Source organism: Gallinula chloropus, assembly GCF_964237585.1.
Source record: "Gallinula chloropus genome assembly, chromosome: Z".
Taxonomy (NCBI): domain Eukaryota; kingdom Metazoa; phylum Chordata; class Aves; order Gruiformes; family Rallidae; genus Gallinula; species Gallinula chloropus.
Genome location: NC_140089.1, coordinates 74,413,745 through 74,431,864, shown reverse-complemented (window position 1 = coordinate 74,431,864; position 18,120 = coordinate 74,413,745). Strand labels below are relative to the sequence as shown.

At 39.5% G+C, this 18,120-nt stretch overlaps 1 protein-coding gene across 1 annotated transcript in view; it reads right to left on the bottom strand.

The window, feature by feature from the left end:
- TTC33 (tetratricopeptide repeat domain 33) overlaps positions 1–18,120 on the bottom strand; it is a 60,047-nt gene that overhangs the window by 27,508 nt on the left and 14,419 nt on the right. The window contains exon 3 of the mRNA XM_084278101.1: positions 1,755–1,836. Coding sequence (XP_084134227.1) covers positions 1,755–1,836 — 82 coding nt within the window. The remainder of the gene's footprint in view (positions 1–1,754; positions 1,837–18,120) is intronic.

The window sequence follows — 18,120 nt, the reverse complement described above, 5'->3', positions numbered from 1 at the left end:
GTGAGGGTTTGGTTTTGTTTTTCCCCACTAACCTAATCTCCTTTTGTAACAGGATGACCTGCACATTGAATGACGAAAGGGCTGTGGATGTTTCCTACCTTGACTTTAGCAAGGCTGCTGATTACAGTTTCCCATGGCATCCTCCTAGAGAAGCTGGCTGCTCGTGGCTTGGATCTGCATACCCTTTGCTGGATAATAAACTGGTTGGATGGCCAGGTCCAAAGAGTTGTGTTAAAGAGAGTTAAATCATGGAGGTGCTGGAGAGGGTGCAGAGAAGGCCAACTGGGCTGATTAGGGGTCTGGAGAACAAGTCTTATGAGGAGAGCCTGAGGGAGGTGGGGCTTTTCAGCCTGGAAAAGAGGAGGCTGAGGGGAGACCTTATGGCTCTCTACAGCTACCTGGAAGGGGGTGGTAGTGAGGCTGCTGCTGGCCTCTGCTCCCTAGGAACTAGTGACAAGACAAAAGGGAATGGGTTCAACTTGTGCCAGAGGAGATTCAGATTAGGTATTAAGAAAAATTTCTTCACTAAAAGAGTGGTGAAGCATTGGAACAACCTGTCCAGGGAGGTGATGGAATCTCTGTCCCTGGGGCTGTTCGAAAACAACAGGCAGATGCCATGCTTCAGGAAATGGCTTACAGGTTATGGTGGTGTAGGGCTGACGGTTGGATTTGAAGATCTTGATGGTCTTTTCCAACCATGATGACTGGATGATTCTATGCCTCCTCTTTCAGAGGTTAGGAAGAACTGAATGACTACAAATCTAGCCTAGTGAGAAAGCGGGGAGAAAACTTCCCACTCTTCAGCATCATGTAGGACACAGAATGAGAGAATTGCACTAGAAAAATTGAAAGTAAATTTAAAGTAACTAGTCATCTTATGACCAACATCATTCAAATTAACAAATCGAGTCAGAAATCAGCCCTTCATATACACCCCTCCCCAAGCTCTTCTTCAGAGTATATCTGGTTCCCTTCTGCACATGTATGTTGATAAAACAATCCAAAAGTACACTTCCCCAAACTAATTCACAAAGAAAAACTTTAAAAACAATTCAGTATCTATCAAGCTAAATACAAAACCAAGTAAGATGTAAACATCCAGCAGCTGAATAAAATGAAAGCATCCTTCATTACTTATTGAAATAAGCTTATGATTATTCAATTAACTCTTCTGCAGAATCAGACCTTCTTCACAGACAATGTGACTGTGAGGAGATGTGATAGAACGCAGGGAAAAACAGAACAGTCACCACACCTTGGAAAACAGGCAGCTTTGCTCTTTGGGTTTTGTTGGGGTTTCTTTTGGCACTCGGGTTTTGGTTTGGGTTGTTTGGGATGGGGTTGTGGTCTTGGTTTTTATACCAGAAAAGAACAACAACAGCAATGAAGACTTTAAAACTAAACACCACAGAAGCTTCCTAAAAGTTCCATATCACATTCACATGTGTTATCACATGGATGTAAGAAGCCATATCTTTCTTGTTCTCATCCTCAACCTACATTAAAATTAGTTTTGCAGAAAAGCAATTTTATTTAATACAGAATATTTTCATACCTATTAGTAGCCTAAATCGCGTCCTAACAAATACATGTTGTTTAATGTGATCGACTGCGATAACAGCATTACTTTGTGTTAATTCATGTTCCCTGTTGTGGGGGGAAAAACTAAAACTAGACAACATTGCACAGTATCTGTTCACAAGCACAATTTTTTTTTTTAATTTCTAAACCAATAAACTACTGTCATGCTTTACCTGTGATTTCATCTCATAAAGCGTAGCATCTTCTGGAGTTAACTGAATTGCTTCATCCCACTTGTGAATAGCCTCTCGATACCTGTAGTTGAAACAATATTACAGTCTCACTATGTTTAAAAAGACATGAGATATTTCTATTCATATCCTGACATTGTGCTAAATTAAGTGCTATTTTTCTAACCACTTGCCTGTAAGACACGCTGAACGGTTTTCAGGAGCTGGATAACTATCTGATCAAATAGATGCTAAGTACTGCTGTACAACTGCCCTTAAGTGAAGATACAAAACAACATAGGGAACCCATGGCAAAGCAATGACTTAAAACTAGAAATCTTGAAGTGAGCCAAATTCCACTCATTGTCAAAATCATCCTTAGTCAGGCACAAAGAAATGTAATCTGAAGCCAACATGCCTTGTTACAGTCATAATTTAAAATTTCTTCTCAGTCTCAAAAGGCTGAAACATCAGAGTGGCCCTCCTGCTTTTCTGTACTGTGAGATGCCAAGACATCTGAGTATCTTTGGTATATAAATATGGGAAGGAAGTTGAAAGTAAACAGCGGTACTGAAATCACTCCACTTTGGGGGGAAAGTAGACAGCAGATCGGTAATATGTTCTGTTCCCCTTCCCTTGAAAACAGAACAAAACAGAAGAGTCGACCAAAGACAATACCAAGTAGGCAAAACAAAAAGGCAAAACTTGGACAAAAGCACACTAGGGTTTTGCACCACACTGAAGAACTGTAACAGTACAGTAAGATTCTGCTACACGGGCTCAGTCCTTCAGCTCTAGAGGTGGCCTCGGACTAACATGAAGTAGTCTGTGAGACACCACGAGTTTTCAGAATCTGCTTCAATATCCACCTTTGTTACCTAAATGTGTAGGAACTACAATATTTATATAAATTTCACTGCAAATGTAAGAAAAGCTACTCAACAGATACATTTCAGATGTATTAAAAGTCCAATTTTAACATTGTATACGTAAAACTACAGTAATTTTCATACACGCTTCACATGGAAACAGTTATCTTCCCCCAGTCTTGCTTCCTCATTTCTCAGTCCCCTGGCTTGTATATTATGTCTCCAAGTTTTCCAGAGCAGTCACACAAAAGCTTCAGAAAGTTCTAAATACAACAATAAATTTGAAAAAAAATGCAACTGGAGTGAAATTCTCACTCTTATGATTCAGGTATCGCTAGTTTCTAAACAACACTGGCAAGTATGAGGACTAAGGAAAGTATCTTTCAATGAATACATTTCACATTTTCACAAAGGTTAGCCACCAGCTGTGCATTTGCCACCTCAGTTCATTCCCCATGGGCAAGTGTTCACATCACCAGATTTTCTACATATGTCAGGAGAAGCCTTAAGCTGTCATTTTGTTAGCAAGAACTGCTTTTTGAGTTGAAGAGTATAGTTTTGTTCACAACCTACCACAGGCACAGCATAAAAATCTACCTGAGTAAGGGATGTCCTCAGCTCAGTTGTGCAGCAAAGCTCAATACTGTGAGCTTAGAGTTTAGGAAAAGGTGATTTTGGAAAACAGAACAAATACATAAATGATATCACTGACCAGAAAGGAAAGAACCACACCTGTATTCTGCGAATAAAAAAATACAGAAGTCTGCATTTCAGGAATCTTAATTTCTACTTAAATGGAGATCAAGTCTTAATCTGAATGGAATAAAACCTCAAAGCAAGAACATGCTGCCTCTGAAGGGAGTGCTAAATATAAGCACAGATTCCTCCAAATCCTCTTGAGCTTTGCTGCCAGCTTATCAACTGTCCGCCAACAGATGGAAGACGGTAAGGGAAAGGATGTTGTCCATTCACAGAAATGCTGAGCTACTTCTGTCCTGTGTTTGAATAGTAAATTACTCGACTCTGCCTGTGAGACTCAGGAAATCCCCAGCCAGGAGAAGTGGTAACAGAATCCTGGAATTGCTTCCCAGGACTAAGAGGACAATGGGAGAGGGCTGGAGAAGGAAGACTTGTCTGCAGGTACACGCTAAACTGCCTGCTCAAAAAGACTGGTTGCTGTATATCACACACCCACATGGCTGTGAAATACTGACCTTTTCAGTGCATATATTTCCTTAAGAAATTCTGATAAAACATGACCATTCTTTTAAATTCTCAGGAAAAAAGATCTTCTGTTATTCCCAGAAAAACTAAGGACACTGTTCTGATTAAAAGAATCCCAGCAATGCTTGTTCTAGTAATGCAAATGTAGGAAAAATAGCCATTCTATGAAGACAGCCCATTAATCCAAGAATTTTCTACCTTATTATTTCAAAGGAAAAGATTATATACTCTATTAAATATCAAGTGCCTTACTGAAAAAAAAAAAGTTGTCTGGGCATAAAAGATATAGCTGTAAAGTCAATGTTCCAGTGAATGTTTTATGAAAACCATAAACCTTGGCTGAAACAAGAAGTGAGCTAACATAAGGGTAGTGTGGTAAAAGAAATAATTAAAAATAGATCATGTTACTGTCTCTCACTAACTTTTTGAGCTGAACTGCATGGGACCTCTACTGTTATAAGGAGGGAGTACTAGTTTTGAAAATGAAAATTTCAATATAAATATGAAGTTTGGGTTTAATTAACACAAATTTAATGAACATTCCATCTGTTATTCCCATTTTTCTTCTTACCAAGTAAATAAGCTTACAGAGGTGAGTGGCTACATTAGCTGAGCTGCAAGAACTGCCATATCGTGGCTGGCAACAGTGAAGTAACAAATTCCACCTCAATGCTGTTTCACTGAGGTCTACATCAGCTTCTTCCCACATGTCCGATACGGACACATGGTCAGAACACATGCTGTGGCACAGCTGATGTAGAGCAGCATGCATTTGAATCTTATGTCCCTTCAGAAAAATAGGAGCCCTAGCATTTTAAAAATTAATTTGCCTCAAAAATAACATCTGAGAAACAAGAATGAGAATCAAAAACCACAGGTCCATCCACTGGCGATGTTATAAACCTTCTTCAAAAGCCTTCAATATTTATCCAAGTGGAGATTAAGCCCATGCACCAGTTGGATGGGGGTCTACTGACTGGAAAGCAGGTTTGCAGATAAAAGACCCTGGGGGTGCTGGGGGACAAGAAGTTGACAACGAGCCAACAATGTGCCCTTGCTGCAAAGAAGCCTAACAGCATCCTGGGCTGCCTTCGTGCCACCAGCAGACAGAGTGGTGATCTACATTTCCGCTGAGGCCACATCTGCAGTGCTTGGTCCAGTTCCATTCTGCCCAGCATGACAGAGACATGGTTGTACTGGAGTGGGTCTAGCAATGGGCTACAAGTGGGCTGAGAGATTGGAGCATGTGTCACGTAAAGAGAAGCTGAGAGAGATGCCACTATGCAGCCTGGAGAAGGGACCGGTCAAGGGGGATCTTACTGAAGTGTAAAAATACCCAGTTTAGAAAGGGGGCAGGGAGTTAAGATTACGGAACCAGACTCTCCTTAGTCATGCCCAGTGACAGGACAAGAAGCAATATGCACAAACTGAAGCACAGGAAATTCTGTTCAAACATATCTCTGTCATTGGAGATACCCAAAACCCTACTAGTCAATGTCCTGAGCTACTTGCTCTAGCTGACCTTGCTTTAGGCAGGAGTTGAAAAAAGCCTGAATTGAGGCTCCTTGGGATTATATGATACTGAAATATCAGCCTGTAAAAACTTATCTAATGTAGCAGTAAAGAAGTCAACAAATATTAGTAATAGGATATTAGTAATGACCGTATCTTGATTTTATAAAATATCCAATTAATATTTGCAGCAAAAGTAAAACCCTAACCTGTACATACACTGCAACTAAGCACCAAACTCCAGCAATATGACACATTTTTAAGTAAAATACTATGACATTTTGAAGTAGTAGACTACTATTTATATGAGTAGAGAAGTGCAGTATACTTAGTCCTTCAGTTAAATAGTACACCTCACTACAAAAAAATAAAGTACAATTACAACCAGAACTTAATTATAACTTTTCCTTCTTTATCACAATGCCATAAAAAGGAATAAATTATTTAGAACTTGATACAACTGGGATGGCTTCAGTGTAGAAGTCTTGAGGGATCCTACTAATTTTTATTTAACAGCAAATGAAATCCCATAGCTTCCCAAAAGTACTAAAACTGCTCTCTTCAGATGTGATACTGACCATCTGTGAGCTATACAGACTTGGCACGTTTTACAACAGCTTGCTAAACTTCTGCAACAAACATCTCATGCTTACACTTCACTTTTTTAACACCACTTCTGGGAAAACAGGATCTCTTGAGCTCTTAAACAAAATCATTAAATATTTTTAAGGGGAATATGAATTTATTTAAACTGGAGGCTTCTGGGTTAAAAACAACACAAAGGAGAAAAAAACCCATCAACTCACAAACAAAAAAAAACAACCCAACCCAACAAGAAAACCCAAACCCTGTTCAAGTTACACTAGAGATCAGGTTGTGAATCATACATACGCATACAATGCTAAAAAACATCACTACAGATCACGTGGGACATAAGAATCCTGCAGCTGACAGGCTTGTCACAGTTGATGCTTCAAGAGCAGATTGAGATGGGGCATGGTCAGCATGATGCTGGAAGTATACTGGAGATACACTGAAGAAATTACAGGGAATCAAATTCAGGCAAAATGAGGCAGTCCCGCAGGAGAATAGCAAAGCACAGGACTACAGTGTCAGGAGAAGGGATAAAGCAACTTAACCCCTGGGAATCCTTAAGAAACTAGGAGGGGCATGCCTGCAATCAGATGTTACAGGAGTATGAGGAAAACATGGTCAGGCAGAGCTAGGAAGGCAAGAGAAAAAAAAAAAGAATACAGCTATTCGTCAAATGTATCATAGAGGATAAACGTGAATGGTCTGTGGCCATCAGAAACCCCAGCCAGAACAATTTTAATCTAGTGTAGGGTCGAATTCAGACTTTGGTGGAAACTAGAGAAAGGGAACACTGGTCAGTAATTATGCAGAGTACATGGAAAGATAAATGAAAAGCAAAGCAGAAGTTGATGACAGGAATAGACTTTCTTTTTAAGTAGGAAGATGAAGCAGGTGTGGACTGTGGAAGAACAGTTTCAAAGAACAAGTGAAGGAAAAAGCTAAAAATAAAGGAAAATTAATGTAATGTGGCTTTTTTTTTTGTTTCACAACTTCAGTCCTCTAACCCAGATAGGCTCTAACAGTAACATACTTCCTCTGTGGGGGTGGGGAGGAAGGTGTATGGCACTTTATAGAAGCATCTGGAGAAGAACAGTACGCAGGAACAGCAAAAGGAAATTGTTTGCTTAACTGCGCACAGAAAGTTCTTGTCCATACTTAGTGCCATACAGCATGTTTAAACCCATCTGTAACTTTCACAAGATTGGTAGGTCTTTTAACACATGAAGTACGATAGCAAATGTTCTTTTGAAGCCTTAGTAACACTACCATTTATCTTTTTTAAACTGCAGACAATTCTGACACTATTTATGAATCATCACTACTGCAGCTCAAAGGCACAGCTGCTTTATGGTAAAGAGTATGCCATACATTACTTCTGATGATGCAGAAAAAAGTTAAAACTTACTGCTTTATCATCTACTAAAACTTCCCCTAAAACATTTAAATTTAATAAACAGATTTAGGTATGGCCACACTAATCACCACAGGTAAAGAGCTGCATGACCATTCTTCAACGGCACTTGACCATATGCATGCATAAACAAACAAGTGTGCTGTAACTGCCCTTTGAGAAGCTACACTGAAACAACAGCATGAACGTAGCTAATAGACATCATTTCAAAGCGAAGTATTCATCACAGTTACCATTCTTGCACATAGACGCCCCCAATATCAGGCCGCTAACGCTGGTAAATAAGTCCAATTTACATAACTAAGTCTTTTCCTACACAGCAAATATAAAGTTCTGTTGCATGTAAATCAGTTGTATAGAACACAAAATTAAATAGCTACCAAAACATTTTAGATAGACTTACCTACTTAAGAACTTCCCCGGAAGAACAGATGGGAAAATACCATTTCATCACATGCCAAAAGCAATTACCACCTGTCACTGCGCTAAGCTACAAGATCATAGCATCATCGAACGGTTTGCGCTGGAAGGGACCTCAAAGTCCACCTAGTCCCAACCCTCCACTAGACTGGTTGCCCAGAGCCCCATCCAACCTGGTCTTGAATACTGTTGGGGTGGGGGAAGCCACAGTTTCCCCAGGAAACCTCTTCCAATGTCTTACCACTCTAGGATTATAAATTCTACTTGCTATTTTTCTGATTTTAATTTCAGCCACATATGTAAATATGGATACGTTTTATCTCTGCATCTATTAGGCAAATTCAGTTTTGAAGTGATCTTTATTGAAGAAAAGGTACAAAAAACAGTACTGGAGACAGATTTCTTGTAACATACACAGAAGCAAAAGCCACAAAATCAAGACTCTGGTACTGCCTCTGACAGATTTCCTTTCTCATGTGGGAATAACATTTAATTTCCTCACATGCAACATGAAAAAGCAACCTCAAAAAAAAACCTCACTACTACTTTAGAATTATTTTATTGTGACCCAGAAATAGAATATTCCGCAGTAAATAGTTTTACAGAGGAGTTAATGGAACAGTACTAGATAACAATGGGGAGTGAACAGTGATAACCCTTTACAGTCTGCCATAAGATGTCTTTCACAAATATTTTTTTATATTGAACTGTAAGCTGAGGGCCCTGCTACCTTTGACTTATTTTATACTCTTCTTTACAATCTGGTAATAAGTGATTTATGGTCCACCCCACTCAGATACTGCACTTATCTGTATGGAGACCAGAAAATTTGCCATACAAATGCAACACATCCGGCTGATAATCAATTCTCTTCCTGCTAATTGAAGACTAATTTAGTGTCTGTCCCTTGTAGTCTGGTGCTATCAGTGGCCATGATTTCAGAGCTCTGTCCTTAAGAAGGGCTTCGGAAAGTATGTATGTGCATATGCTCATGTTTATTCTTCAAACATGAAATAATTACTTCAACTCTAATACAGGATTATCCACTTGACTGACACACACTGGTTTAAGCAGGGCCAGAGCACGTATTTTTTCTTTTTTTTTAAAAAAAAAAAGAACCACCTTTACATTCAGGAAAACCCCAAACAACTTGCATACTACTAAACAAAATCTTAAACATGCCAATCACAAAATTTTAGACACTGTCTGCTTATGTAACAAAGAGGAATTTATTTACAGGCAATAAGATCGCCTTAAGATGGTTAGAATCTCAAAGATATCACAAAGGCCTCATCTTTTCAAATGATACTATAAAAATGCCCCAAAGAGTCAAAAGAACTGATACTTTATTTTACACGGCTAATTTTAATTAATTTTGGTAGTATTGAGAACTTTGTAGTGTAATTTGTAACTGAGAATGGTTAATAGAACAAGTTCTATGTACAAGCTGTTAACTCAGACAGCAGGACATTATTCAGGGCCTGGAGCATCTCCCCCCATGAGGAAAGGCTGAGTAAGTTGGGACTCTTCAGCCTTGAGAAGAGAAGACTAAGGGGGGACCTAATTAAAGTCTATAATTATCTTAAGCAGGGGATGTTGAAGGAATCAGCCAGCCCCTTTTCAGTGCTCTGTGGGGACAGGACAAGGGGCAATGGCTGCAAGTTGGAGCACAGGAAGTTCCACACCAACATGCGGAACTTTTTCCACAGTGAGGGTGACAGAGCCCTGGGACAGGCTGCCCAGGGAGGCGGTGGAGTCTCATTCTCTGGAGATATTCGAGACCCTCCTGGACACCTATCTGAGTGATATGTCCTAGGGAGCTGCTTCGGCAAGGGGGGTTGGACCCAATGATCTCTCGAGGTCCCTTCCAACCCCTAAAGTTCTATGATTCTATGATTCAGAACGGAGCAACAGAATTGGAAGAATTTATTATGCTTCCTCCAATTAAGTGGTGGTTTTGCTGGTTTAGTTTTGTCATGAAAACAAGACGACTGTATGCCATCTCTACCTGAATACCTGATTACCTATAGAAATATTAACTAATAACCTACAGTGAGCAGTATGTAGATTTTTACCATGTAAAAGTTAAAGACTACAGTATGGATACATGCTTGACCTTAGGAAGGAATGTTGTGATTTTGTGTGGCAGGGTTCTGGCAGAGGACGGGGCTGCAGGGCGGCTTCTGCAAGAAGCAGCCAGAAGCTCTCTGCAGGCCCCACAGAGCAAACACCAGCAGGCTCAAGGCCAGATCCACCACTGAAGAAGGCCGAGCCCATCAGCGATGGTCACAGAGCCTCTGGGAATGACATTTAGGAGAAAAAAAAAAATGCAAGCAGCCAGTTTTTGCCCCCAGAGAAGGGAGTGAGAAGGTGTAATAAACTGTGCAGGCACCAAGGCCAGGGAAGGAGGGGAGAGGAGGCGCCCCAGGTGCTGGAGAAAAAGATGTCCCTGAAGCCCCTGGAAAAACCCATGGTGGAGCGGGTGTCTCCCCGCAGCCCATGGAAGGTAATGGGGAGCAGAGACCCCACCTGTAGCCTGTGGAGAGGCCCCATACTGGAACGGGTGGAGACATGTGGAAGATGCTATGACCTGCGTTGGAGGAAGCCACTGGCAGGGCCTGCAGATGGAGGATGGAGAGAGACAGACACCCTCACCGGAATAGGTTTGCTGGGTGGCAGGAGGGGGAGGGTAGGGTGCAGGGATTGTGACCCCATGGAGGACGAGGCTGGAACAGTCTGGGCCTGAGAGACATTCTATGATTTATGACTGCACCCATAGCAGTGACCCACACTGGGGCTGCTGGGGAAGAGCTGAAGCCCCAGGGGAAAGGACTCATGTCGGAGAAGTTCGTGGAGGAGTCTCTCCTGTGGGTGGGACCCCACGCTGGAGCAGGGGAAGGGCATCAGGAATGTCCCCCCCAACCCAGCTAAGAAGGAAAACAACACATGAGGAACTGAGTGAAATCCCCATTCCCCGCCTCCCCCCCCATGCCACAATGCAGGGTGGTGGCATGGGGTGGGGGGAAAGGGGAAAGGGGGGAAGGGGGGATGGGTGAGGGAGGAGCAAAATCCTGACTAAAGCCAAGTCTGCTAAGAAGGGAGGGGTGGAGAGAGGTGCTTTAAGATCTGGTCACACTTCTCATTACCTGACTCTGGTGTCACTGGATGTGCAATGCAGTGTCATAAATTATGAGTTTCCTTTCCTTTATCCTGTGTTGAGCCTGCTTTGCCCGTGACACTGATTGCGGAATGATCTCTCCCTGTCCTTATCTTGAATCCTAAGACTCAATATATATTTTCTCCCCAGTCCACCTGAAAAGGGTAGTGATAAGAGTGACTTCAGTGGGTGTCTGGCCTCCAGCCAGGGTCAAACCACTGCAAGGAGTCAAAAGAAATAAGCTATTTCTACCTATATTAACACAAAACTGTCAAGTAGTTACAAAGCAGAATGTAAAAAGCTCTGCAACAGATCTTAATTCATCACAGTGCACATTTGAAACCTTTTACCTGTACTTCTCCAGTACCTATACTAAAAATAATTTTCAATTATGACTACACAGATATAGCACACCTGTTTGTCTTAAAAACAGATCAGGAGAATCATTTTTCTATTTAAAAAGACAGTGCTGTGAATAGCACTGTTGATATGGAAGAAATAATTGTTATATTCACATATACTGTAAGTCATACTAGTGCTTACGAACAGAAATTGTCAAGACCTTCCACACCACTGAGAAATATTCTCACACAAGAAAACGTTTAGTATGTCATAGAACTATGGTGATCATTTAAGAGCATTATAAGGAAAAATATAGATTATATATTATAAACACAAGTTAACATTAAAAAATGTAAATGCTTTCATGTTCCACATTAGCATCAAATAAGACAGCTAGTTAGAACAAAAACACCTCAGGAACCCTTTGCAGAGTCTAGAAGCTGCTTCACAACCATCTATAAATCACAGTGTTCTGGGTAAACATATCATAATTAAAATCAGGTATTGACTGTCACTTTATGGGAGAGTGCTCTGTAGGAAGCCAAAATAAACACTGCCAAATAGGAGCAGAACGGAGGTTTACACATGCAAATTGAAATCAAGAACAGAAATACAAGTTTTATTACTCCTGAATCTGCCATTTCATTATTTAAGCAGTAAGAACTGACTATCATAATCTTAAAAGCTTCAGAAGAGGAGTAAATGTATAATTTCAGTAACACAAATTCACTACTTTAGATTCCTAAACAGAAGCTAAAAATTAATATAAAGTTTCTCTATGAGGGTGGTGAGGCCCTGGCACAGGCTGCTCAGAGAAGCTGTGGCTGCCCCCTCCCTGGCAGTGTTCAAGGCCAGGCTGGATGGGGTTCGGGCAACCTGGTCTGGTGCAGAGTGTCTCTGCCTATGGTAGCAGGGTTGGGACTAGACAAGCTTTAATGTTCCTTCCAACACAAATCAGTCTGTGACTCTGTGGTTCTGTGATTCTATGAAGTATCACATTTTGCAGTAGTTTTAATATTTTCAGTATTCACAGAGAAGTAATGTATTTGTATTGCTGAAATTTTAAATACAAAGCTTTAGTTCCTCAAAACAGTTTCAACAGTAGTTCCTCTGAAAGCAGCAAGAATAATGTAGAAGGAAAACCAGTGTGCTGCATTTGAAGCAATTTTGGGATCATATTCCAGTCTTGAGATTTATTTGTTCAGATAGCCTTTAAAAACACAGTAGTAGAGCTAGAAGGATGGGTGTCATCTGGGTTTTTTTTCCTTACTTGAGCAGGCACTTAATCCTTTTAACCTTTTAATTCTTTGTCCACAGATTGCTGACAGCTCTGTCGCTCTTACCTAATGTCATGATCCTACTGGTTCTCAGAAAACAGTCACAGAACCACAGCAAGAAGTCAAAAGCTGTCAACAGCACCAAAAAAAGCACAAAAAAAAAAAAGTTTCTTGTATTTAGATGCCAGTCTTTATCTTCCCCAAAATGACTTACTGTCAAGATATGATGCTGAAGGGCAGGGTATTAACAGAGCAAAACATTTTGGGAGAGATGACACACAAAAGGCAATAGGCTGCTCACATTCTGTTCTGAGCAGTTCCATTTCATCTAGTTGACATGCTCTTCTTATCTCTACTAAATAATGTAATTCCCCTTCATTTTCTTTCCCTCCATTACTTCTGGCCTCTTTACAATGTTTACTGATGTCAACATCACAGAGTAATAATGACAGAAGTTATACAGAAAAAACAGAAAGAAAGATATAGAGACAGAGGAAACGTGGCATTTGGAGACGTAAAGGGCAATTTTCATTTATTTTCATGAAATTACCAATAAGTTAAGTAGACAGATATCCTATAAACCTCCCCACATAGAACTATTAGAAGCTATTGACGTAAAATGACTGTAAACACCAATGCGTATAGTAGTCAGCAGAAACCAGCAAGTCTCCCACAGTAAGTGGAATACTGATGTGTAACAAGCAACACAATCTACCTATTAGAACAAAACAAACGCATGCACAGATTGTATAGACACTGGATGTCACCATCCAGATCTAAAGAAATGTATCAGACACTTCTACACCCCAAGATGACTAACATGCAAATCACACACAGGAAAGTGGCAAGGAGAGTGGGAACTCTCACTACCAGCACTGCAGAGACATGCGGTCATGAGTCTCAGCGTCACTAGGCAAAAATGTTCTCTAAAGGGACAGATGAGGCAAGTTTGTGCTCAAATTCCCACGACAGAGCTAGTTAGTCATGTACAATGCTGCTGTGTTTCTACTGATAAGCAACCTTTACAAGAACCAGTAGATTCAGACTGATGATTTTTGTTGGCAGATGATCTTGCATAAACGTAATAGCGCCTATCAAGAGACAGTAACAGCAAGAAGTGTTTGAATGATCTCCTTCTCCCAGAGCACAGCATGACATGCAAAATGAAACATTAAAGATTCAACAGAAGATTAATATTTCAGGTGGTTTTATCTACATTAATTACTGAATAGTAATACTTTGGCAACTTAGTCCACAACATCCTATGCCTCTGAATCTTAACTTCTAAAATTAATTCTTCCTCATATTTTATGACTCAAAGCCTATGCTTTACCTAACAAAACATCTAGAAAGAGCATTTTAGTTCTGGAAGGACTCCCTTTCCATTAAACTACTTACAGATTTACAACACTTTCAGAAAAGTAAACAGGACAACTGACACTAGCTTTTTGCAATAGCACACACAGCTGTAATGGATCTGAGAACTGGAAGATCCTTCTCCTGAAGAAAAAAAAAAAGGAAGCACTCAGAGCTTGATAGCTCCAGCGCTGCATTAAGAGAAAGGATCCATGTCTTTTAATTAGGAAAATATGCCCTTTAACATACATTCCTTACTACGTTCTCTCTTTAAACACTGATTAGATAAACATAATTAAATTTTACCAGCAAAAGCCTTATCTCTATACAAATCCTCTTCCCCGATGGTAGTGGTAGCTACTATCCACAAACTTAATAAGTTTTCTTTACTCTGAGAAATGCACTTACCTTGGTGGTTTTCCCCAGCTTTACCCAAGATTTAAAATTTCATTCTCTCATTCTCAATTTATTATCAGAATATGATGACCAAAACTAAGTAAGTTGGACATCTTACAATCAGTTAAAGTATATTCCAAAGTTATAAATTACCCAAAAAAAAAAAAAAAACAAAACCAGACAGGATAAAGTTTTGTCCCATATTTCTGCAATGCTTTATGTAATAGCTGTTTATAATAGTAATTTACCTAAAACTTCCTTAGGTTTTATGACAACAATTTATTCTGTAAATTAACTCAGAAATTTTAACATTTATTATTCTTATTTTAGTATTCATTTAGCATTTAGTGTTAACAACACTTCTTCCATGGAATTCCTTTCTCACTTTGAATACTACAAAAAAAATCATCTGCTACAATAATATCTGAAACCTCTTAATTTTATTCCACCTACAATACAGAAGCATCGGAATTCTGCCACATTTCTAAAAAGCAAATAGAGAAGTTGTAAAGTCACTGTGAGTTTTTGAAAGTAACTTTGCACTCTCCTCATCTCAGTCTACTTTCTTGTCCCTGCTTTGCACCAACAAAACAGCTCTTGCCTCCTAAACCAAGTCAACAAGTCTGATCCAGTGAAGACCTGTCCAAATACTAGTTTCCTTTAAAACACCAACCAGTGTAATTTGGCTGCACAAACACAAAGAAGAGTGCTTTATTTTGGCAGCAGTGACACCACTATATTGTAATGGCTTTACACGATAGCTAAATTTTATCATCTCAAATATATGTTTGGGTTTTGGAGGACCTCATAGTCCTTACAAGACATATGTGACAGTCATGAAACTGAATTCACTATGGCATCCTAAGCAAATAGCTTCCTACTATCTTCATACTGAGAACTCTATGAATAGTTTTTTTCTATTTGGCAATGGGAGAAAAATTGCCTAGCAAAAGCAAAACAAAGTTTTCTATATTGGAAAAATTTTATTTCAATCTCAGTATGTGACCTTACCCCCCCCCCCCCCGCCCCCGGAACACTTTAGGCAAGTGTTTTCTTTATTAAGTTGCTTTTTTATGTCCCTTTTGAAATCTCTATAGGTATTATTTAACTTTAGATCAGAAATGCCCTCTGCAGACTGAAAGTTGAAATACTTATCTGAACTACAATTCTATTCTAGAACATGCAATATTTCGAATAATATATCCAGGAAAGTAAGTTACATGTAAGCAACACCAGAAAATGTTGACCTTCTGACAAACAGAACGATTTTATCAACAGACTGAAGACAAATAGAAACATCTATGTCAACATCCAAATCCACTGAGGGTGAATTTATAATCACCACAAGAGCCAACTGCCAGGAAAAGGCAGGTTTGTATTAAAGTTTCCAGACAAATACAGCTTCCTACAGAGAAGCCTTGAGAGCAGAACTCATTTCATTAAGTTTATGCTACTTAACATATTCAAAGTGTGTCTTCCATTTTTAACAGGAAAACAGGATAGTGGACCCAGCATCTATTCAGAGAACCTCCTTAAAAAAACCCCTACAGCTGTGAACTGCATTTTGTCATAGCTGTCATTTCTTAATTTTTGCAAGGGACAAAAGGCTTAAGCCATGGTCTACTACAGTAGGTTTCTATTCCCAGCTGATATGCAAGTTAGTTGAACAAGTAAAACTGTGTGGAAACATACCCAAGACACACTAAGAATGGCTGCCTGTAAAAATTAGCTGTTTGAACTGGCTTCAAAACAAAAACCTCACTTCTTCACTAAACTCAAATTTCAGTGACTGTTGTTCAGAAAGAAAGAGAGAAGGGGTGCATTACCTCTGTCACTATATGGGATTAGTGCACTGCACATGAGCACCATCCCTTACACACCAAGTAAGGGCAATTTGTTCAAGGTATTGTGATAAACGGAGAGAAGAATTCGACTCACTCTGAAGGAGTGAACACTTTGAAGTGTAAAACCTGACATGTCTAGCCTGCAAGTGAAGAGACACAGCCAGCCATTTCAATTTACAGGTACAATGCAGTAACACAAGGGCAACAGCTATACAACAATACCACGTAAATTAACTAACCTGTCTCCACTTCCCTTACTGTTTGGCCACTTATATAATGGAAAACACCCATTTTCCTGCCTATTTTGGCAAAAAAAAGCATGACCCAAATCAGAGCCAGCAACCAGGAAGAGGCTATTTTACAGCTAGGTTTCCCCTCCAGTCCAGTGAGAAATTGGTAATCTGAGTTGTCTCCTCCTGAAGGCAGGACAAAAAAAATGGGATTACTGCAAAGGGGTGGAAATGAGAGGCCAAGAGGGTTGGGTTGCATTGGCCCTGACTGAAATCAGCTAACCTGACACAGAACTGTGACCTATGATTAGGTACTTGACCTATCAGCAACCAAAGCTAGGTAGCATGTATACCAGCCCTTGCTTTCAATTGTCTCAGCTCTGATATAATTTAACAATTGTCTACAAAAGTACTAAATAGTTGACTCCCATGTAGAGAAATGAACAAGACAAAAAGCAGTAGAGAAAGTCAAGATCCACAATAAATTCAATTTATTATTAATTTGAAAACTATATGTTAGCATACAAGATCCTTACAAGTAATTTTTCTGGTGATAATACACAATACAGTACTCCTATTACATCAAATATTTCCATAGGGGGAAAAAAAGAGAATCTAGTGTTCTTGACGTTTCCCACCATTTGAACTAACCTTTCAAAAGACCTGACCAAACAAGACATTGTTCCGAAGGAGTTTTTACTCTGAGCCTTTACTGCCAAGCATTTTTACCAGTTTAAAGATACTTTGATAACACACCAGCAAATAAATGGACATCGTTAGGGAGGTAGAAAACATGGTGACATAGTCTAGAAACCACGATCATTGTAACAAAACAAATTGTTTGCCCTGCTGCTTCTTCCTGAAATATGTGCTGATAGAAAATTATCATTTCTTAAATTCAGACCATTTCCATTTTATAAGATATGGACATCAGGTATGCATCATGTTCAAAGAGGATCATCTAAGAGATACTGAATTACTGTTTCAAAATGAAATTCCATGAACCAGGAAGACAGTGAAAGCAAAGGGGGTGGAAGGGAATATTACCTTTGACAGTAACAATAACTAGGCTTTGTTTAAGAACAGCTGGACCAAGGTATGAAATTAAGACGCAACTTTATTTTTTTCCCTGCAGCTTCCCCTATGAAGAGAAATAATATTGTGAAAAAAATATTTCTAAATAAAAAGTTTTTATTATTCAAGTAAAATATCAGCAGAGCTGAGCAATAAAAAAAAAAAAAAAAAACAAACCAAAAACTGTAACTTGGAAAAAATCCTATACAATCACATTTTACAGGACCCAAATGGCAATACACAATCTCATTACCCTATCTGGGATTCTCTGTGTTAACAGCAGCACTTTCACTCTTGCCACTGTCTGTCAAGCAAGGGATGTGAAAGGTGCAGCATCTTATATTTGTAAAATCTGTTGAGATTATTAATGCAAATTACTAGATTTTGCTATGCTGTGTATATACGTAATAGAATCCCCCACATTTAATAGCTGTGTTATTAGAATGTCTAATTGTAGTTATGGCCAACATCTCTTAGCTCAGGTCAGAATCACATTCTTTAATTGCTAGGTACCTGTTTGCATTAAAGTAGCTGCCATCTGCCAGCACAGCCCTGCTAGCAGAAACTGGTTTCTGCAGGACAGCAACAGTGCTGCCACCGTGCCTGCTATTTTAAAAGATGGTTCCTGCCCCAGTGAGTTTATAACATCAAGATGCAGCGAGG